Source organism: Mus musculus, chromosome 4 (genome assembly GCF_000001635.26).
Source record: "Mus musculus strain C57BL/6J chromosome 4, GRCm38.p6 C57BL/6J".
Lineage (NCBI taxonomy): Eukaryota > Metazoa > Chordata > Mammalia > Rodentia > Muridae > Mus > Mus musculus.
The window spans coordinates 14,528,069-14,550,387 of NC_000070.6; the positions used below are offsets into that span (position 1 = coordinate 14,528,069).

The 22,319-nt window shown below is 40.8% G+C and overlaps 1 protein-coding gene across 3 annotated transcripts in view; it reads right to left on the minus strand.

Annotated features, from left to right (window-relative positions):
• Slc26a7 (solute carrier family 26, member 7) overlaps positions 1–22,319 on the minus strand; it is a 119,517-nt gene that overhangs the window by 25,639 nt on the left and 71,559 nt on the right. For all 3 annotated transcript variants that reach the window (XM_006537723.4, XM_006537722.4, NM_145947.2), the window contains exons 7-11: positions 20,342–20,424; positions 18,234–18,381; positions 16,094–16,207; positions 5,536–5,613; positions 4,491–4,586 (exon numbers count right to left, since the gene is read on the minus strand). In XM_006537723.4, the coding sequence (XP_006537786.1) occupies positions 4,491–4,586; positions 5,536–5,613; positions 16,094–16,207; positions 18,234–18,381; positions 20,342–20,424 (519 nt within the window). The remainder of the gene's footprint in view (positions 1–4,490; positions 4,587–5,535; positions 5,614–16,093; positions 16,208–18,233; positions 18,382–20,341; positions 20,425–22,319) is intronic.

Below are 22,319 nucleotides of genomic sequence, written 5' to 3' on the forward strand. Positions count from 1 at the left end.
TTCTACTGATTGCTTTCCTTCCCAGCAGCTTGCAAAGTACCTTTGGATACTTGCATTAGTCCTAGGGAGAAGGCTTCCAATTCAGTTTCACCCCACTTCCTCCAAGACCTATATCTAAAGTGTGTGGACTGTTTAGCAATAGGGCCTTACTTGCAAGTTCTGGGAGACAACCAAGTGCAATGGCAATAAACTATATTATTCTGGGAGTCTCTTGGAGCCTCCTGACCAACAAGTCAAAGGGAGGTTTCCGATGCCTCACCTTGGAGTTTTGTTTGGTAGTCTATGGCTCTTGAGGAAAGCATTATCCAACATCCTTCATGCTAATTTATTACTCTTTCCTGTCCATCTACCCACCTTTACCTTCTGAGCTGGTCCACAGTTCTAAGCTCCTTCCCTCTTTCCTCTGTGCATCATCCCCCCTCCTCTCTTCCCAATCATATCCCCACTGGTCTTTCTCGTGCCCCTCTTTATAGCACTTGTGTCCTGCTGTCCCCTGTCTAGAACACCCCGACATTGTCCTGTTTTGCTTTCTGAGGAGCTCTATGATTACTGCAGGTTATATAGTCATATCTAAAAGGAATAGCTCTACATCCATGCATCATCTTATATAGGTCATGTTCTAACAAGTGATTAGTGTATGTCCTGTGGTTATTTTATCGCTAAAAAAAATCATCGTAATAATACATGAGTGAACAATTCCATTAGTTAGAATAAGTCCCAGCAGTGTTCTATAACAATTCCTGCTGTAAAGACCCAAATATCATTACATATCACAGATATCAGGAATTTTAAGCTCTTCTCCCTCCCACTCTTTTGAATGAATTGTTTGGTATTCACAACCCCTAAACACAGGTTAACCTCCAAGCTGCCTGAAATACAGGAGGCATCTGTTTTTTGTTCCTTAAAGACAGTGAGTCAAGGGGAAATACTTTAGCAGCTACTGAATTACTTTACCTCCCCTTGCCCTGTATTTTGCTATCTGGTGGGATGATGGATCTGCACCATTAAAATTATGTAGACCTGATCAGCTTCTGAACTCAGCTCTAAACCTGTGAGTAAAACTCTCATTTGGAATCCTATTTTCTAAATTCTTTACAGGGGGTTTTCACATGCAACTCTTAATAAAATCAATCTAAAACTGCGGGGAAAATAAAAGACTACTGTTTTTTAAAGTGGTGACTTCTAATATAATTTTTGAACTTTATACCTTAAAGTGAGTGACAGACAGAGAACACAAAAAGATCTTCAGTGAAACAGCTAAGAAATGTTAGAGAGATATATCTGGGCTCAGTGATTAACAACACTAGTTGATTTTCTAGAGGATTCAGGTTCAGTTCCCAGCACCCACATGGGAGCTCGAAACTCTAAAGCCAGTATCTGACACCTTCTTCTGGCCTCAGCTTGCACTAAGCACACAGTTGGTACACAGACATGCATGAATGCAAAACACCCATAACATAAAATAAACTTTAAAAGTAAAATTTAAAAAGAAATATATCAATGCATTTCTGTTGTGGATGGCCCTAGGGTTGCTTGTATTTTGATGCTAATTCCACTTTCCTGGGAGGGGTTGCAAATGAGGAATGAATCATGTACTCAGGTGATTTCTTGTGGACCATCCCCTAATGAATAAAGGAGCCAATCACTGGGCAAGTAGGTGGGACTTCCGGGTTGGACAGAGGAAGAGAGGAAGCAGGAGAGAGTTAGGGTCTATTGAACATGGATAGCTAGCGGACAGGATGTAGCTAGGAGTGTCTCCCGGTTTCAATGGCAGCTCCATCAGGAATCACCTCCAGAGGATTTAGATTTAATAAGGCTTTCAAGATTAGGAGTTTAGTTGCTGTGCCCAGCAATTGAGTTACTGTTGTTTCTAAACTAAGTTTGTATTGTGTTTTTCTTCACATGGCAGCTCATCTGGGTTCAAGAGAGAAAGTGTGGGTTTGCCTGATGTTCTCCGCAAAGGCCGTGGGGCTTTTGAAGCTTGGGGTTGGCATGGTAGCGACCCACCAGTGGGAAGTTAGTGAGCTGGGTGGAGAGATTTGGGAGCTCAGTCAGAATCTCCATGAGATACGGACTGTCTAGCAAGACCACCGGGACTTGAGAGTAGCAGGGTGTAGTGCAAGGATGTGCCCTTCATTTTAATATTTCCCACAACACACTCCAGCCATAGTATATGATTAGAACTTAACACAATGTCCACTGAATGATAGTGTATCTGCTATACCCATCCCTCCTTTTACAGCCTACTGTGTATCTTCATGTAAGTCTAGATTTTCAAGATCAATTCACAACTAATTTCCTATTTCATTTTTTAAACACTTGATTTATTGGGGGGGGGCACAGTACATGTGTGGATGTCAGAGGACAACTAGTGAGAGGCAGTTCTTTCTTCCCATCATGTGGGTTCTGGGGATTGGAGTCAAGTCATCAGGTTTGGCACAGCAGCTGATTAATTTCTGAGCTACCCTGTTAGCCCATATTTACAAGATCTTAAGCCATTTTTAAAGTTGTTTAGTAAAACTCTTTCAAATGTAACATGCCCAAATACATACTCATCAGACCTGTCTTCAGATCTCCTCCTTCTCCACTGCGTTTCCTCAGTTATAAAACTAAGATTCACAAACATGCTATAGTTGGAGAACTTAGAATGGCAGCTCACTCTTCTTGTTCTTTCAACTCCCTGTCCAATCTCTCCCAAATGCTTTGCAATTGTTAATACTGAACATTAGAAACCACATCCTCCTGCAGTCCACTGAGGATGCCCCACCTCACACTTTATGTTCCCTTTCTATTTTACCTATCAGGCTCCTATTAGGAGCCTGATTTTTTAATTAGCATTGTAAACTTCTTTCTGTCCGTCTTTAAGTATTGATTTGCATCTTGGGTTTAGATCATTCATGACATGCATTTTTACTCTACTTCATCATGTTAATATAAAGCTGAAGTGTAATATAAAATGAATCTATAAAAGAAAAAATAGATAAATGTGATTTTAAAACCATAGCTCTAAGATAGAGACCTGCCAACTATTCAGGTATTTGGATAATAATCAGAGATGACACTGGAAACCCATGACATAGTCTCAGTCATGACACAGTTTCAATCAACTGCAGTCTGCCAAGGGTATCAGGGTCTTGAAAGGCCTTTACAATAACTATTGATATGGGTGTGTAGGGACAAGAGCTTTTAAGTATGCCAGCTAAGGCTGGGACACCAGGGAAGCAGCAGAGTCCAGGAGAGATGCACTTGATGCTCAGACTATATCAAAACTACATGGCTGTTTGTGGCACTCAAACTTTTCTCCAACCAGAGAAAACCTATAGGTGTGTTGAGCACGTTGTGATTGTTGTGACAAAATACTAGAGGGAAACAACCCAAAACAGAAAAAGTTTATTGTGTTCTCGTGGCTTCAAGGGCTTCAAGCCATGGCTGTGCTGAGAGTACAGCAAAGCAAATCACTTCATGTCATGGTGGCAAGAAAATTGAGACAAAATGACCTCTGATGGCTTTTTGTCTTTCTTCACCTGGTCACTATCCTTGGAGACTCACCTTACAACCAGTGTAGGTCTCTCAGAAAAGAGGATGACAGTCACCCCCAAGCTATCCATTACTGAGCTCTGGTTTCTCAGAGGTGAGTGACTCAGGAGCAAGAATGAGCTTTCAAAAAGACCCATGGTGTTTCTGTGCCTTTCCCTGCATAAATGGTGCCAAGATGGTCAAGTCATTATCAATTGGTCTCTGCATCCCTCATCCACTCAGCCTTGTGCTGCTGTGGTAAGAGTCACAGAAACAACATAAGAATAGTAAGCAACAGCATCTGCCCAAGAGTTTCATAGCACAACAGGTCAAAAGAGGAAACAGAGGCCACAGCATTTCAATAGGACAAGTTCAGTCTAGAGCAGATCAGAGGCCACTCATGAGATTCTTCACTTACTCTGGAGAGAGGGAGGATTTGAGAACACTTACACAGACAGGTTTCTCTAGAGTGTAAGTGCACCAAATATTTCTGCTAGTCAAAACACACTTTCTCATTGTTTACTGTTATCTAATCTGCTCTGTTCCCAGAGATATCTTACTAATGTAATCCTCACCATGGCTTAATCTATTTACCAGTCAAACTGTGAGAGGTTTTGGCATTAAAGTGGATACCACTGAGAGACCACTGTGTGTTTATGTATCACACATTTAATGCTGGATTTTCATGCACATGATACAACATCATATCTCTCAATGAGCTTTGCCTTCAAAATCAACCCATGATTTAAAGTGGGCATCCTCAATCCACTCAAATTGAAATCTTTTAAACTACATATTCATCAACATAAGATAAAATTCTGTGTTCATGCCTTCATTGGAACTGTGAAGATTTAACTGGGTGTACACAAGTCTCAAATGGTTAAGCGTATTTCCTGCCAATGAAAGTATTAGAGTATATTTGGTAGCATGTGCTCAAGCCAAAGAAGAAAATATCTGGTCAGACTGCTACTTACCCAATCGATTTTATCCACATTCCAGTATTTTTTTAAATCCCGGAACTGTATTAACATTCCCTTCAGGCCCACAACAATAATACTTGCAAGAACGCACTGCAAAGGAAGGATAAGTTGGGGAAAAGTAAGACAAACATTTTAATGTGAATTTAAAAGTATCAAGATATTGTTGGTTGTTTTTCAAGCAAATTGTTGGAAAAAGCTGTCACAAATTAGATTAAAGTAATATTTGTTTAAAATTAACTTATTTTGTACTTTAGGGATGCAAGATCAATTTTAGCAAATCATAGGGCAAAACAGATGCAAGTCTAAAAAACAGAAAAGAAAGTAAATTATGAGGCTGAATGTCCTAAGACTGAACATCCTTTTTATTAGGATCACATTATCTTATTTGAAAGGTGTTTGTTATAGAAATTATGCATTCAATTTATATATGTTAATAGCTGTCCTAATATTAGACACCTTTTTCATAGATACTTAGACCCTTGAGAAATGAACTTGAGTATTAGTCAATCATCTTATAAAAATGCTGACTCTCCCTTGGAAAGCTAGGAACCAGAGAACTAGAGGCAAAGACCAGGATGATAGCTGGGGTCATGGGGAACCCTGGTTAAGAAGGGGTAGGTGAAGCACAGGTACTAGTGCTAAGTCCCACTCCATAAGAGACATGTGTATGCTGTGACAATGAATTTTGTTGTCTACTCCCTTTCTTCAACCCACACTTTCTGCAAAATTCTTTGAAAGCCTCTTTTTCATTGCTATCAAAGTATGGAATTCATTCATGTTCAGCTCATTTTACCATGGAGCTATGTATGCCCCAGTCCCCAAAGCATACTTTTCATAAGAGAATTTCTAGTTCGCCTGAAAAGCCAGAAGACTGTCACCACTTCCTTCCCTTTCTCTACCATCCATCCTTCTACTCAATATCCACTTATACAAAATGTTTTTCAGATTTAGAATTATTGAATTTATTGTCCTAAGGTGTTTTATGTGCAATGATTATGATTAAAAGTCAAGAAGTATATCATAAAAAGCACTACTATACCATGGGCAGCCAGTACAGCAGAGGTCCTATTGCATAGATGACAATAAGGACGAAAATGCAAGATATTAGACAAGCCACCTGTAAAACACAAGACAAACAAAAGAGAAAGCCTTGAACTCTATTGTTATTTCAAAGCTATGGGAACAGGGGCAAGAAAAAAACATTGGCATATCATTGTTAAATTGCATGATCTGTCCTTAGCTGTGTTTTGCAGTGACAAATGTAACAGTTGACAAACTGGTACAACCAAAATGAAGTTAATGTTGAGGCAATTACAAATGCACGTGTACACGCACATGCACTCACACACACAAACAGGGCACCATTTATTGGCACAGCGCAGTGAAGCAAAGGCTGGTTACCAGTGAGAATTAGACCTTGGTGGAAAATTCTATAGCCTGATTCCACTCCTCCCTTCCCAGAGGGCCATGTGGATAACAAGAGGAGAATTTGCAGCCTGGGGTTTTTCTCTGCTAGTGAGATATTTGCACCAAAGCTCCTCCCACCCCCACCCCCTCTGAAGTTCCCCACAGGGAACTCTAGCAACAAAGTGCTTGGATGGGGTAGCAGGCACAGTTTCTCTGCCAGTACAAGAGACTTAACTTTACTAATCCCGGGAAGTCTTTAGAGTGATGTTCTTTCTCACTGAGCCTGCTGACAAACCACCTGACTTCCAGAGCAATGACAGAGAACCTGATTTCACAGAAGCAGAAGTCCGATTCTTTTAAAACATTTGACCAAATTCACAGGTCCTCAAATATATCTGAAATATCACTATGAAGAATTCAAAGGGAACCTTGTTGTATTGGAATGGCTTGAATTTAAATTAAATACAAAACTAAATTCAGAATCCGGAAAGAACAGCTGAAGGCCTCGGACATTGCTGCTGATACTTTGAAACAAGCTTGGCCATCTCATATGGAGTAATGCACACACTTACTGTAGATCTAAAGAGAATGCATAGGTTTTGGAACATCCTCCAAACAACAGTAGGAAAGTAAACGTGTGGAAGTCAAAGCCATTAGTGATAAGAGAAGCTAGACACAAATCATACAGTTCTGAATCTATAACAATTTCTAAAAGAGAAAAATTATAGGATGACAGGGGATGGAAGTAGGCACTGAAAACTGAATATAATTAGACATGTGGAAATACCCATCTTGAAATGACAGAAATATTTTATATACTGATTTTTTTTTTGGTTATACAAAATATACTTTTCTTGATACAATGACTTTTACCCAAAAATGTTGTGGCATTTACTAGAGTTAGTAAACCAATATAAACCTGACTTGACGGAGAGATATTGAAACTGAATCTGTAACAGCTGCTTGCATGCATGTGAACACACCCAGAGGCAGCCAGCATGAACACTTATCTTGAACTTGATGCCTTTGAAGGACATACTTGTGGATGGGGCGGGGGGCGGGGGGGGGTGGTACTGAAAAATAGCAAATGACTCAGCTTATCAGACATGCTCACAGACTAGAACAGCTACGGTCAATAGCTACGGTCAGAAAAAAATACACTAACTGCTAAGTTTTACTTCAGGTTTAAAAAAAAAAATCAAAAGTCAATGACATCAGTGACATTTGTCCTCCCTCCCTGTGGGTCTCTTTAAATCTAATACATACTATGTACCTGCGAGCAGGTCAGTCCTAGGAGATGGAATGAATTCAGTGTGAAGTCACCATTTCTAAGAAGGCTCTAAGGCATAGAGAGACTAGTTCATCCAAGGTCATGCAGTGAGAGATTGTAGACATTCGGAGGCAGCATGAAGCCAGGACTGGATCCAGAGCCACACAATTTTGAGGATTGTTTTTTGTTTGGTTTTAGTTTATTGGTTAATTTATTTCACTTTCTTTGAATTGCCTTCTCATTCAGTTCAACATGTATGTATTAGCCACTCAAATGTATATGGTGATTTAGAGAACATTAAACCCTTATTGTTTTAAATCTTGATTTATTTGTTATATGTATAGCTGTTTATCTGGGTATGTGTCTGTTTAGTATGTGCCTGGTACTCCTGAAGGCCAGAAGAGGGTGTCATGTGTCCTGGAACTGGAGTTACAGGAAGTTGCTATTTTGTGCATGACAGGAATTAAAACTTTAACCCCCCTGGAAGAGCAACCAGTGTTTGAAGTTGCTGAGCCATTTCTCCAGCCCAATCTCCTTATTTCTAAGCAAATGTTTAATTTAGCGTAAGCCTATGTGTTTGGAAAAGTTTTCTAACTTCTGTGTAGATTGAATTGGAAGAAAGGGACAGTGCACAGTGGCAGGACCCTGGGCAGAGTGGGGGAAATAGCAATCCCTCTCTTTCCCTGCCTGTCTCTCTGTCTCCTTCTTGTCTCTCTACAGGACCACCTTGTTGTGTGCCCATCTTGCTTTTAATAGTCTTAAATACTAAGAATGAGTCTAATGACTATAAGCCTACTACATAAACGGTGAAGTTTCCAAAGATTTGTTGACTTTTCAAGTTTTGTTTTACTTATTAATAATGTGTCCTTCTCTTTGACTTGAATTGAAGCAGGGCGTGTATTACTTTTCTAACCGACGATATCATCTCTGATTTAATGTGGCACATTTGGTTCTCAGCACTGGCAATGGAGATTTTGTGCACACATGGTTGGTTTAATTTGGCATCTCTCAGAGTGAGGCAGTTCAACAAGTTAGAGATTTTCAAATCTCCTTTTTAAAGTTCCTGGATAGATTACAGCCTACTAAAGCTGCTATAAAACACTACGCAGCAACTAAATTCTAGTAAGTAATGTGCAACTCCCTTAGGCTCTTCACTAATAATATTTGATTTGCTTCCACGTCAGAAAACAAACAGAGCATAAGTAAGCTGGCAGTGCATTTTAGAAAGCGGTTATAAATGCTGAAGGCACGTGTGCACATCCTTACCGTCCATGGGGCAACCAGGGCCTGTGCATTTTCCTCTTTAATATTTTTCATGTCATGTTGACTAAATGCTTCAGGACAATTTTTGGCTTAAAACTTTAGGCAGTCACATCTAACAGTTTTAAGTCTGCATAAAAGTTAATGAAATCTCAATTTTTTCATGTTTTATTACAAGGTTATGTGCATATATACATATGTGTATATGTGTGAACATTACATAAATTCCTTTTCAAAGACACACAGGAAATGATGTCAGTAGAACAGTTATATACTGCACATTCCATACAAAGATGACCAGTGTGGGCATTAGAGTCCTCCATAATCATGCAATACTTAGTTGGAAAGAGAGGGAGATCCCACTTGTTAGCTTCGTAAGCAGGAGTCAAATAAGGTCCAGATTTATGAAAGGTAGTGGAATTGTTTTGATGATGATTGTGGTGGTGGTGGTGGGAGGAGGAGGAAAAGGAGGAGGAGAGGAAGATAGGAAAGGGCAGAGAGAAAGAATGAAAAGAAGGTGATAGGGCAAGAGAGCTAAATTAAGAAGGCCTTGAAGACACTTATGGTCACTTGATCTTTGACAAGGGAGCTAAAGCCATCCAGTGGGGAACAGCATTTTCAACAAATGGTGCTGGCTCAACTGCCGGTTATCATGTAGAAAAATGCGATTTAATCCATTCTTATCTTCTTGTACAAAGCTCAAGTCTAAGTGGATAAAGGAACTCCACATAAAACCAGAGACACTGAAACTTATAAAGGAGAAAGTGGGGGAAAGCCTTAAAGATATGGGCACAGGGGAAAAATTCCTGAATAGAACAGCAATGGCTTGTGCTGTAAGATTGAGAATCAACAAATGGGACCTTATAAAATTGCAAAGCTTCTGTAAGCAAAAAAGACACTGTCAATAAGATAAAAAGGCCACCAACAGATTGGGAAAGGATCTTTACCAATTCTAAATCTAATAGGGGACTAATATTCAACGTATACAAAGAACTCAAGAAGCTGGACTCCAGAAAATCAAATAGCCCTATTAAAAAATGGGGTACAGAGCTAAACAAAGAATTCTCAACCGAGGAATACCGAATGGCAGAGAAGCACCTGAAAAAATGTTCAACATCCTTATTCATCAGGGAAATGCAAATCAAAACAACCCTGAGATTCCACCTCACACCAGTCAGAATGGCTAAGATCAAAAATTCAGGTAACAGCAGATGCTGGTGAGGATGTGGAGAAAGAGGAACACTCCTCCATTGCTGGTGGGATTGCAAGCTGGTACAACCACTCTGGAAATCAGTCTGGTGGTTCCTCAGAAAATTGAAAATAGTACTACCAGAAGATCCAGCAATATCTCTGCTGGGCATATATCCAGAAGATGTCCCAACCGGTAAGAAGGACACATGCTCCACTATGTTCATAGCAGCCTTATTTATAATAGCCAGAAGCTGAAAAGAACCCAGATGTCCCTCAACAGAGGAATGAATACAGAAAATGTGGTATATTTACACAATGGAGTACTACTCAGCTATTAAAAACAATGAATTTATGAAATTCTTAGGCAAATGGATGGGTCTGGAGGATATCATCCTGAGTGAGGTAACCCAATCACAAAAGAACACACACGCTATGTACTCACAGATAAGTGGATACTAGCTCAGAAACTTAGAATACCCAAGGTACAATTTGCAAAACACATGAAACTCCAGAATAAGGAAGACCAAAGTGTGTGTACTTCGTTCACTCTTAGAATGGGGAACAAAAGACCCATGGAAGGAGTTACAGAGACAAAGTTCGGAGCTGAGATGGAAGGAAGGACCATCCAGAAACTGCCCCACCCAGGGATACATACCATATGCAACCACCAAACCCAGACACTATTGCATATGCCAGCAAGATTTTGCTGACAGGACCCTGATATACCTATCTCCTGTCAGGCTGTGCCGGTGCCTGGCAAATACAGAAGTGGATGCTCACAGTCATCTATTGGATGGAACACAGGGCCTCCAATGAAGGCAAGAGAAAGTACTCAAGGAGCTATAGGGGTCTGCAACCCTATAGGAGGAACAACAATATGAACTAACCAGTACCCCCAGAGCTTGTGTCTCTAGCTGCATATGTAGCAGAGGATGGCCTAGTTGGCCATCAATGGGGGGAGAGGCGTTTGGTCTTGTGAAGATTATATGCCCCAGTACACGGGAAGGCCAGGGCCAGGAAGCGGGAGTTGGTGGGTTGGAGAGCAGGGTAGAGGGTGTATAGGAGAATTCCAGAGAGGAGAGGAAACTAGGAATGGGGATAGCATTTAAAATGTAAATGAAGAAAATATCTAATTAAAAAAAAAAAAAAAGAAGGTCTTGAAGAGAATACAAGCAATGAGCCAGCTTCCGGAAGAATCAAAAGAATACAGTTTTGCAAATTGGAGCCCAGAGGCAATCTTAGTATTGCAGCAGAGCATGCCAGCTGCTGTTCTCAGTTGTGGCTGTGCAGCCTCTGCAGCAGATGCTGGCTGGCATCCCTAGTGGTTCTGTGATCCTCCTGAAGTCCCTGAAAACCACTGATGTATCTCCTCTGTTGCAAGTGAAGAGAAGCGTGCAGGGGAGGGAGCCAGGGACAGGGAGCTCCTGCACAGAGCTAACATCCCTTCCGGCTCAGAAACCAGGGAGGTAAGAAACAAGATTCACTTGTCCTGTTTGTCTGGCTCTCTGAAAGGCTTTGGACCTCACATGTAAAGGAGAACACAGCTTAGATCATCGCCACGTGTGTCTTTGACCAGAGCACTGGCTAGTGATGATCAGACTGTTGCTATTTTTGTGGAAGCATTTAATTCATTTTTATGAGACACTGGGAGTCTTTATATTCCATTCACTCATATACAATAGTCCTAGAGTCTCTGCCCCATAATCATCATGAAAGGAAATGTGACTAGTCCGTATTAGGATTAATCCGCACATGTAAAATACATACCAGACTCCGAAGTTTTATTTTAAAACTGTGTGTACTTCTCTAATCCATGTTGAAATTATAATTATTTTATTCTATCAGGTAAGTTAAAATGTATTAAAATCAGTTTTAATAGGTTTTCATTTTTAAAGATGGGGCCACTAGACAACTTAAGTTACTTACTTAGGTAAATCATACTATATTTCTTTCAAACAGCACTTCTCTAAAGTATGTCACCAAATGCCTGATTTTAAAAAAGATTTTTTTTCCAACAATAAATGTACTATAATACATTTAAAATTTATTAATTATAATAAAAATTGCTTGAGGAACAAAAGCCAAATCTCTGGCATAATGGCAGCAAAACTGGTAAATTGTATCCTACACCATTCCTAGCCATTTTTCTTTCTTGTTGACTGTGTTCATGCACAGACATATAGTATCTATGACATGCCAGGTCCCTGGCTAAATGAACACCAAGGACACAATGCAGCAGATGGAAGCTGTGCTCTCCAGGGTTTTTAATTCCAGTCTAGAAAGAAGTTATCAATCATACAGTCACATTAGTGAGCACAAAATGTCAACGGTGCACAAAATGTGAAGAGAAGACCCACAGCCCACAAGCCTTAGTGATGGCTGCAGAAGAGAAGAAAGCAGTCAAGAGGGAACAAGAAGGCATGGCAGAGAGAGGAGCCTAGCAGACAGAGAAGAGTCATGTACTGGAAAGCTGAATATGAGGTAGAACCCAGGCCAGTGGGGTTTAGAGAGATGCCTCTACCGTTAAGGGCTCCAGCTGCTACTCTCTGACCTGAGTTCAGTTCCCATCACCCACAGCAAGTGGCTTACTACTGCCTGTAACTCTAGTGTCAAGAGATTCAACACCATGTTTCCGGCCTCGGCAGACACTGCATGGGTGTGCACATTGCACACTGAATGACACATGCTTAATAAATAAAACTATCAGGAAATCTTAAGAAGGAAGGGACACAGGAACAAGGGAAAGACTGTTTAGGGTAAATAAATTTCTGACCTACGCAAAGTCTTTTTTGGGACTGAAGGAAGAAAGAAGATGCTGTTGTCTGTGGAGCTGGATTGAATCCTGGCATGGCAGATGAGGGTGTTATTATCACTTAGCTACCCCTCTAGCCTTAAATAGATAACTACTACACAAAAATATCGCAGTGCAGTATTCCAGTGAGAATACTGAAGCTGTTGCAGGCGGTAAAGTAATTAATAAAGGTAATGTGCTTATCATTTGGGCTTTGATGAGTTGTAATTAGCTAAAAAGTTGAAGGGCTTTTATGTGTTCCAAGTTAATTTAGTGGGTATGCATTCCAGTGCCTAAGGGAGGCAGAGACGTTGAAGAGCCTGCGCTTTGAAATCATGAAGTGTGAAAGGGGTTTTTTTACAAGTACCCTAGATAAAGCCAAACTTTGAAAATATGCTTAGCGCTCTCTTCAAGTCAGCTAGCTACTATACCTATGTATACTTAGTGGTAGCAGCATAAAAGGTCTGAAATGGATAGCAAAGCATCCTCGGTTTGAGCATGCACATGAGTTCAGATTCTCTTCCTGTGCAGTTGGACAACAGTGGTTAAGAAATAGAGCTATCACCTCAGCAAGGAGGGTACACTGAGAATATTCTGCCGGCAGCCTTTAGTGTTTTTGCTAGATTCTAAATTCATTTCTTGTAAAGTTTGATGAAGAGAATACCATGCAAGTGGGAGAAATCTTTATAAAGCAAAAAGTCTTTAGAGGTGTTCTCTTGTTCCAATCATTCAAACATGTGACCCCAGAACAAAGACAGAGCATCCTGTATCCCCACTCTAGTAAACGATGTTATTGGCCCACTAAGATTTCATACTTAGGACAAATTTTCCGAAGTGTTCTTTCTCTGAAACTTTTACTGTTGAAAGTTACAAAGACTGATCAGAGAATTTTCTTATCACTTATGCAGTGATTAAAAATGCTTGCAATGCGCCTAAGGGCAGAGATGGCACACATCAAGGTGGATACACATCACAGTGGCTACACATCAGGGCTGCATTTCAGCCTTTCTGTCTCTAAGACAAGTGACAATATCATATCAGCTTTCTCAAGCACCAGCAGCAAGTCTGAGGGCCAACTAGGATGGGCAAACCATCCCAAGAGAAAGCTGTCCCAGTCACACACAAACATCTTTGCTTTAAAACATTAACAGCAGAAACCTAGTAAACTCAATTATAATCACTGGCATTTCAAAAGTGGATTCTGACTGCTTATGTGTTTCACCAGCTGAGCATGTGACAGTTCATCTTTATGCAATTGTAACTCTGCTTTGTCAGCTGAGTCCACTTAAACCTGAGGAGTTTCTGGTGCAGTCACCCATGGAGGAACCAGAGTGCAAGTCCAGCTTCCAGAACCTTCCCTTGGCACATTTCATTCATTCAGCCTAAAAATGGAAACAACCTAACATGCTCACTTTCTAAAGAGAGGCCGGTAGAAAATCTATAGCAACCTAGAATGCTACAGGAAGGAGTCGCAAGAGAAAATGGTTGCAATCATTTAAGAGTAAATTACAAAAAGGTTTGTGCCAACCAAGAGACACTATGAACCTGGATTTGAAATCACTAAACTTCATAGAAACCCATCAAAGCATGTGATGTCATGAATCTGAGCTTACATAAGAATTTAGTTTCTTAAACAAGTTAATTATTTGTTAAATTGTAATATATTCCAATTTGATTTTGCAATTTTTTTCTCTGCGCTGTGGTGCATGGCAATGGTTCTCAACCTGTGGGTCGCAACGCCATGGGGAGAGTGGAAAGACCTTCTCACAGGAGTTGCCTCAGACCACTGAAAAACTCAGATATTTACATTATGATTCATAACAGTAGCAAAATTACTGTTTTGAAGTAACAACAAAATTATTTTATAGTGGGGGTCACCACAACATGAGGAAATGTATTAAAGGGTCACAGCATCAGGAAGGTTGAGAATCACTGGCGCATAGCATCAGTTTTATTCAATACTTAGTGTTTATCTGTATTTATCTTGAACCTTTCCCATAAGGTCACAAAACTTACACTTTTCTCATGAGTTGCTCTACAACTTAAAAACTATATTAGTAATATAAGATAAACCTCTAATAAATGTTCACATTTGCATGTAAAATTGTTTATTGATTTTTATCCAATTCTTATTATTTCATAATGGTTAGCTGTGATTGTTAATTTCTTATGATATACATCAATTTCTTTGATGGGTCACTGGTTATGAGTACAAATCACTCAGAGTTTAAACCTCAGCTTTGCTATTCCCAAGGTCTGGGACATGGGATTGTACTGCAGTTCTGGGCATTCCACTCTGCAAAGAAGCTCCTTATGTCAGCAAGTAAACAGCTCAAAGTAGCTTCAGGAACTCCCTAATCTGACCAGATGCGCTAGGACCTCCCAAGAGTACACAATGAAGACTACGGAATCATTACAGATAAGCCAAGCTGCAAAGAATATCCTCAAGCCAGAGCAGCTGCCCGGAAGAAACCAGCTGGCTACCTGCAGAAGCTTAGACCAACGGGGGCAGCTGACACTCTCTAGCCTGCTGAGCTGCCTGGAGACTGCGCACTATGCTCCAGGTTCCCAGATTTCGTCAACTGTCACCCATCCTGGGGTGCGCTTTGATGGTGCATCTTTCTTTGAGTTATTTCTGCTCCTGTAAGCAACCCTTCACCCATATTCCTGTAAGTAACTTCAATAAAACTCATGGGTTCCCTAAGCTGGACTTTGGTATCATCTGTATTATACATCCATAAAATCTGTTGTGGGATCCCTATCTTGACTGAGTAGATATATGTTTTGGGTCTCCCCAGGAAAAGTTTCATAACACAATACCTGGGCCAATTTCTTTCATCAACTTTGTCACATAGAAACTGAGAACATCTATTTTACATCTTTCAGTGAGTTGCCTGAAGTTTGAGTCCATTTATGTAAGAAGACACACAATGCCTGACACGCAATATGGTGATATTGTTTCCACTTCCATCTATATCATCCTTACTATCATCCTACCCTTACACAGAAGGATGCCCAGTATATATCAGGCTTGCAAGAAATATGAATCCATTTGAGTTTCTAAAATATATATAAAACTATTGTTCCTTTAACCTCAAATATTGGCATATATAGAATAGATATTTGGCACATGTGCTCACTGCGATACATAGAAATGTTCTTGTCAAGATATATTCTGCCTAGGCTTGGTTTTATTTTATGATAAGGGAGAGAGAGAGAGAGGGAGGGAGAGAGAGAGAGAGAGGGAGGGAGGGAGGGAGGGAGGGAGGGAGAGAGAGAGAGAGAGAGAGAGAGAGAGAGAGAGAGAGAGAGAGAGAGAGAGAGAGAGAGAGAGAGAGAGAGAGAGAAAGTCAGGAAAGTCGTGCTGTTTAGCTTAACTAAGAGACCGCTAGAGGGAGCTCTGGCTTCAAGATTTCTAATAGAGCTACTGTGGGCAAGGAATGCCGCAGTTTGCTCTTTGCATCATAGCCTGTGGAAAAGTCATTGATGGGAAAAATTCGAAAAAGAGGGGAGTCATAACAGGATGGAGGGAGTAGGAGAGGGAAGGAGGAAGAACTTCTAGAAACTGCTTAGAAAACGTGAATCAGCAACGTTTTCAAGACTCAACAGAGCAGCCTTCCACTCTGAGAAAGGGGTGACGGCCCCACAGCCCCCCTTTCCCCACAGAATAGTTGTTACCTGCGTCTTTGCGCCGGTGCTGTACAAACCAGCCGTCCTTCCCATGGCGGCAGCGCTTGGGATGCAGAAGAGAAATGAAGGGATCACGTTGCTGAGGCCATGGGCCAAAAATTCCTGCGAGATTAGTTATGGGAGAATGGAACATTTCTTTATCATAATCCCCTTCTATGGTCCCAGGTACAATTCGTCAAAGAATGAAGCTTGTTTATGCTCAGCTACTATTCACCGCACCAGCTAAGATGTAATAGTTTATAATAAAAATAGCTAACATTCATAGCCTGCTTGCAATCCTCCAAAGTCTATTCTAAGAGCATCACTCAGCTCTCATAATGAACTCATGAGGAGATTTTAAATTATTCATGATTTCCACTGCCCCATGGCCTATCCCTGTTTTCTAAGTATTCCCAGTTGGGATTTTACTCTCACCCTTTCCTCAATGACCTCTGCCTTACCAACTCCAACCTGGTATGAAGAAGCATTTTCCACAACTGCTCATTCTATCCTCCTTAAAAGGTCCCTTTGATCGGCTTCCTGTACCCCACACTTTCCAAGCTTGCCTCTATCTCTCCACCTGTCACTTCTCAGTTTCTTTTGTTATCTAACCGATTGCAATTGTAGGACCCTTTCTATTGTCTGTCCACATCTTAACTGTCCAAACACACCCTGGCAACTCCCAAATCTACATCTTCAGCTTAGACTACTCTTCTTAACTCTGGATTGCTACATCCAACCTACTATTTGTCATCAACATTTGATGGCTAATGGGAAATCAGTAACTACTTGTACTGGCTGGTTTTGTGTGTCAACTTGACACAAGCTGGAGTTATCACAGAGAAAGGATCCTCCCTTGAGGAAATGCCTCCATGAAATCCAGCTGTAAGGCATTTTCTCAATTAGTGATCAAGGGTGGGAGGGCCCACTGTGGGTGGTACCATCCCTGGACTGGTAATCTTGGGTTCTATAGGAGAGCAAGCTGAGCAAGCCAGGGGAAGTAAGCCAGTAAGTAACATCCCTCCATGGCCCCTGTATCAGCTCCTGCTTCCTGACCTGCTTGAGTTCCAGTCCTGAATTCCTTTGGTGATGAACAGCAATGTGGAAGTGTAAGCTGAATAAACCCTTTCCTCCACAATTTGCTTCTTGGTCATGATGTTTTGTGCAGAAAAGGGACCCTGACTAAGACACTAACTACCCTATAGGTTTCTACCATCCTAATCACATCACTTCAAGTCTAGGCCCCAGCCTGTACAGTTATCCATGACTCTTCCCATGTACATGGGTACAGCACACTGCCCATCCACATGTGCCCTCCTTGAAAGCCATGATAATGAGGTCTGTGATTTGACATCGAAGAAGGGAGACCCGAGGAGTTTCTGAGTTTCACATTCATCTGTGTTGTTTACTGTTTTATCCCTGGCACCTATAGTGGAGCTTAATAGACATACACAGAGAGAACGGAGGTCCCCAAACCTCAGTGTGAACTCTATGTGCGGGTAACTCTGCACTGGTCTGCAGTCTACTGCAGCTTCTGTTCAGGACCAGAGAGCTCTACAAGGCCTTGGGGCATGAAAAAGACACTGGGAGAATGGATTCAGTAAACAGGTTGTATGTGCACTCTTAGGTCTGTAGGAACAAAACTTCACATCCCGAAGGGCCTTAAGAAGAGTAATTACTAGTGTTCCACTTTGAAATCCCTAAGTTTTCAAAGTTATCTATCATGAAATGATAACCACCCTTGGATTCTCTCCTAAAACCAAATGAAAGAGCATGAAGGTGTGTGTGTTTCTTTAAAAATATATTAGAAGGATCAGTGCGATGACTCGGTGGGTAAAGGCACTTGCTACCAAGCCTGCTGATGTGAGCTCAATACAAGGGACTCACACAGTGGAAACAAAGAACAAAGGCTTTCCTCTGACAGACATATAGATAAAAAGAGGGAATGATGAAATTAATATGCTATACTCTGTGAAAGCTAGGTTCTAAGCTTCCTGTGAGTGACTCAGAGACTTCCCTATTTTGTTCTGCCCATGCTTGCTACACATTTAGAAAAGTTGTCTTTTCAGGCGTTTGACATTTTCAGTATCTGAGAGGCCACAGAACAGTGAAAATCCCTGGCTAGAGAGGGCCTGGGGGCACACTCCACCTGGTTGTCATCAACTGAATATTTGAACTTCTTGGCAGATCCTTGTGCGAGAGCCAGCGAGGCCACATAGCCTACAAGTGCAACTCCGAAAGCTTCAGTGAGCACTGCAGAGAGGATGTTCATTGGGGGAGCACGGGGAGGAGGAATCCTATGGAGAGAAAGACTGGATTGAAGTTATGAATCTATAATAACTTGCCATGAAATCTCCTGCACTAGTGTTTCTGAAGAGAAAACTAAGCAGTCTCGCCCTGTAAAGCCCTATATCTTCAATATTATTTAGCAGAAAAGCAAAATTGTAAGAAATAACACAAGGAGAGTCCCATGCATCTAACTGACACTCACACCCAGGGAATCCAGGTCTTACCGCAGAATTCTGACTTGACAAAGGTTTCTTGTAGGAAACAAAAGCATATCTGACCCTTCTTTCATTTGAACCTTTCCAAATATTTATTTGGCCAGCACTGGAGCCACGTTTCCTCCCTCAAATGCTGCAGAGTTTCAGGCAAACACTAGCTTACTGTCGACTAATCTCCAAATACGCCATTGACTTCATTATGGTAATTACATTTTTAACTCAATCCTTTCACGAGACAGTTAATCATGCCTTCCATACGCTAAAGAAAACATGCAGGAAGATCTCATCTCCTCTCTGTTGCAAAAGAGACCACACTTAGCTTCATTTCAAAGTCGTCTTTAAAGCATTTCTCAGATAATACCCAGCCATTATGTCTTATTGTCCCTTGAAAAGTATGTAAGCCAAATGACCATTTACGTATTCGTTGTCATGCTGGGAGACTTAACCCCACCCCTGAAGGAATTCCTGTGGTAAAAAATAAAGGAAGGGGGGAGTTATTTCTTACTGGTTAATTGTCTTATTACCTAGTGTGTGAGTGGAGCCTGGACTCTTTCTCATTAACTGTTTCATTTCATTTTCTCAGCAACTCCGAATCAAGTATACCACAACCGCAGTTGGGATGAGAAAATTCTTGGAGGAAGGTTGCAAGGAGGAGAACCTTTCTAAGCCATGCCTTCCTGCAGTTCCGTAAGGGGATTTCTCAGAAGGGAATATGAGCAGGAGTAGAAGGAGATGTTGTGTCTGAGTGCTATGTATGCTTTGCTCCCCAAACACTGTGACTATACATCCTAAGATAATATACAAAACTTGAAGTGAAGAAATTAAACTTCTAGTTCATTAAAACTAAATGTGGTTAATTAATAACAAGACCTGGACTGAAGAAAAAACAACTGGTTTTCCAATAAAAAGCAGAGAAACCCTTAGGAAACTAAGAGTTGATTTAGGAGACCCACCTTTGCCTGCGTCTGCACAGGCCAGCTAATGCAGAGGATTCTATTTTTAATTAACCGTTTTTTGTTTTGTTTCTGAGAATTTTCCTACTATTCCTTTACTTTAAGAAGACGAAAAATAAAACTCAAAGGACCCAACAATTCTTACATTGCCTCAAAATTAGACTTTGTCTGTATCTGTTTTATTCGGCCCATTAGAAAGTTATGAACTCACAAGGTATTTTTGTCCTTCTCTGCCATAGCTTGCCAGCCTAGTTTTGAAAGGACTTTTGTTCTTTCACGGTGTGGAACATGTGACATATTCTCTTGACGCCTGGAGGGGGACTGGAGAGAGGTGGGATGCCAGGCCATCTCTGCCTGTCTCTGTACCACTCTTTGCAGGCCTTTGGGATTCCAGTTCTGCGGGTGCTTCTTCATGCTTGTCATAACTTAAGTGATAAAGGTGGCCACAAGAACAAGTGTGGCTGAGCAGTTACGGTAGATCAGATCCAAGCCTTGGAAAGTTTAGCAACGCCCACTATTTTTCAAGCCATATCTTTGGAAATTCTTTTGGAAATTCTTTACTTGAAGCGATGCTGCATTAGCCAATCACATGCTCATTTAATAACAGGTTAGCTTATAGCCTAGAAAATTACGGCTCTTCTCCACATGTCGGTTTTTGTCATTCATAATAAAAATTAATTAGAATTTTGCCTCATACAGCCACAAAAAGAAATTAAATCCATTCCCACCCAGGCCTAGGCCCTTTGACATCAGAAACCAAACACTCAGATAAACACACATTAAAAGAAAGACTACATTACCCGTTTGGAATGTGCCCAACTACTTCTAATCCGTATGTGTTTTCCATGTTGGTACAATAGCAAGCAAATGAGGCGGCAATGATCTGAATGGTTGCATTGGAAAAAGAAACAGACACATACACATATTATTAGCTAGCTTCCAAATACACAAGGCCGCTTAAAAATACGTATTATGTGTCCCAGGATTACCATTTACTAATGAAATACAAAAAGTTAAGTCAGGAGTGAATATTCCATGTCTATAATTCTAGCACTCAGGATGTCAAGACAGAGATCTGGAATTTGAGAACAATCTGGGATATACAGTGAGAGACAACATCCAAAAAAAGGGGGGTGGTTAACAGGCACGGCTGAACTTGGCTAGGAACTTCTAGCGTCCTATAGCATAGTCCAATAAATATATATCATTGGTGATAATATAAATCAACCATGCTTTTAAATGATTAAATGATTTTTAAACATGATTAAAATTACCATGTATTTTAAAATCCCTAGGAAAAGGAATTTGGAATGTTCTGATACAAAAAGATGCAAAATGACCAAGACTATGGATATGTCGATGATTTTGATCTAATAATTAAACCTTAAACATGGTGTTACAATGCCACACTGAACTAAGTACAGGTCTACAGTATGTATCATCACCCGCCACATGTCAAGTACAATTCTAAATTATACTTCAAAAGTTCAGCATATCCCTGAGCTGTCAAAGTGCAGTATCTGCCATGCATAGGTTTTCTAACATTTTGCTTTGTACCCACCCAATTGTGTCCAGTTTTGAAGGCACAAAAGACACAAAATGTAGTAATGTATGTGTGTGCATGGTTTGTGTGTGTGTGTGTGTGTGTGTGTGTGTGTGTGTGTACAAGCACTGAAACTCAGCCTACATTTTCTCTCATGAAATGAAGGGGTCTTTTGTAAGAACACACTTTTCTCTCCATGAGAACAACCTCTCAGGAGGATAAGTACTGTACAGTATTCTTACTCTTCTAGTAGTAAATGCTGATTTACAGCCTCCTTACTTTGTTTTTAATTTAGGACCTTATCTCTTTAATGAAGTAAACCATTCCAGCTCCCGACCTGATGGGACAAATGACTTTCAGAAAGCCCTCAAGGACTTTCAGATATCCTACTTTGATGTTCTTGAGTTATTCAAGCAAGGTCACTTGCTCTGTCTACAATCACAGTCTCTCTCCCTCTCCTCCTCCCTCTCCCCTCCCCTCTCTGTATGTGTGTGTTACATCCATGTATATATACTTGCCACAGGTTTGCATGTATGCAAATGCACATGTTCATGTAGAAGACCAAAATTGACTCGTTCATTATTGCTATTCCTCTTTACTCAATGAGATGGGTGTCTCTCAATCAAACCTAGAGCTCCTATATATGGCTAGACATGATAGCCAGTCTGCCCTGGTTATCCCCTATTACCATCCTCCAGGGTTTGAATGACAGGTAGTCTGGGTGCCATTTGTAAGGGTTCTGGATATAGGAGCTCTAATCCCCACGTTTAAGCACTTAACCAGGGAGCCCTCCCCTCAGCACCACAATCGTCATTCAGCACATGTCACAGCCTGGTCAGCCTGTGTCGCATTGGCTGGGACGCCTGAGTGTTTCTCACCCACGGTCACATTCTTTCGTGTACTACTGTTTTTACTAGCTATGGGATTTCCAGGTTGTCAGACCCGAGATTCCTGCTTCACAGCTTGTGAATCTCTGCTCCCTGGAGAACATAGGTTGAGCCCTTTAGAGATTTTAGGCTGCTCTGAAGAGATGCTGATTACAAAGTTTATGTTAGTTCTTCTGCTTTATTGCTATATAATTTCATGGCCTACTGTATTGGGCTATGGCTAAATTATATTTGAGATCTTAAATACAAATGTTGAAGAATGTTACCAAGTTGAGTTACTGTATAATGATAACCTGTAAAGTAAAAACTAGTTGTATCACCTAAAGTGAGTCTTGAGAAGTCTTCTGA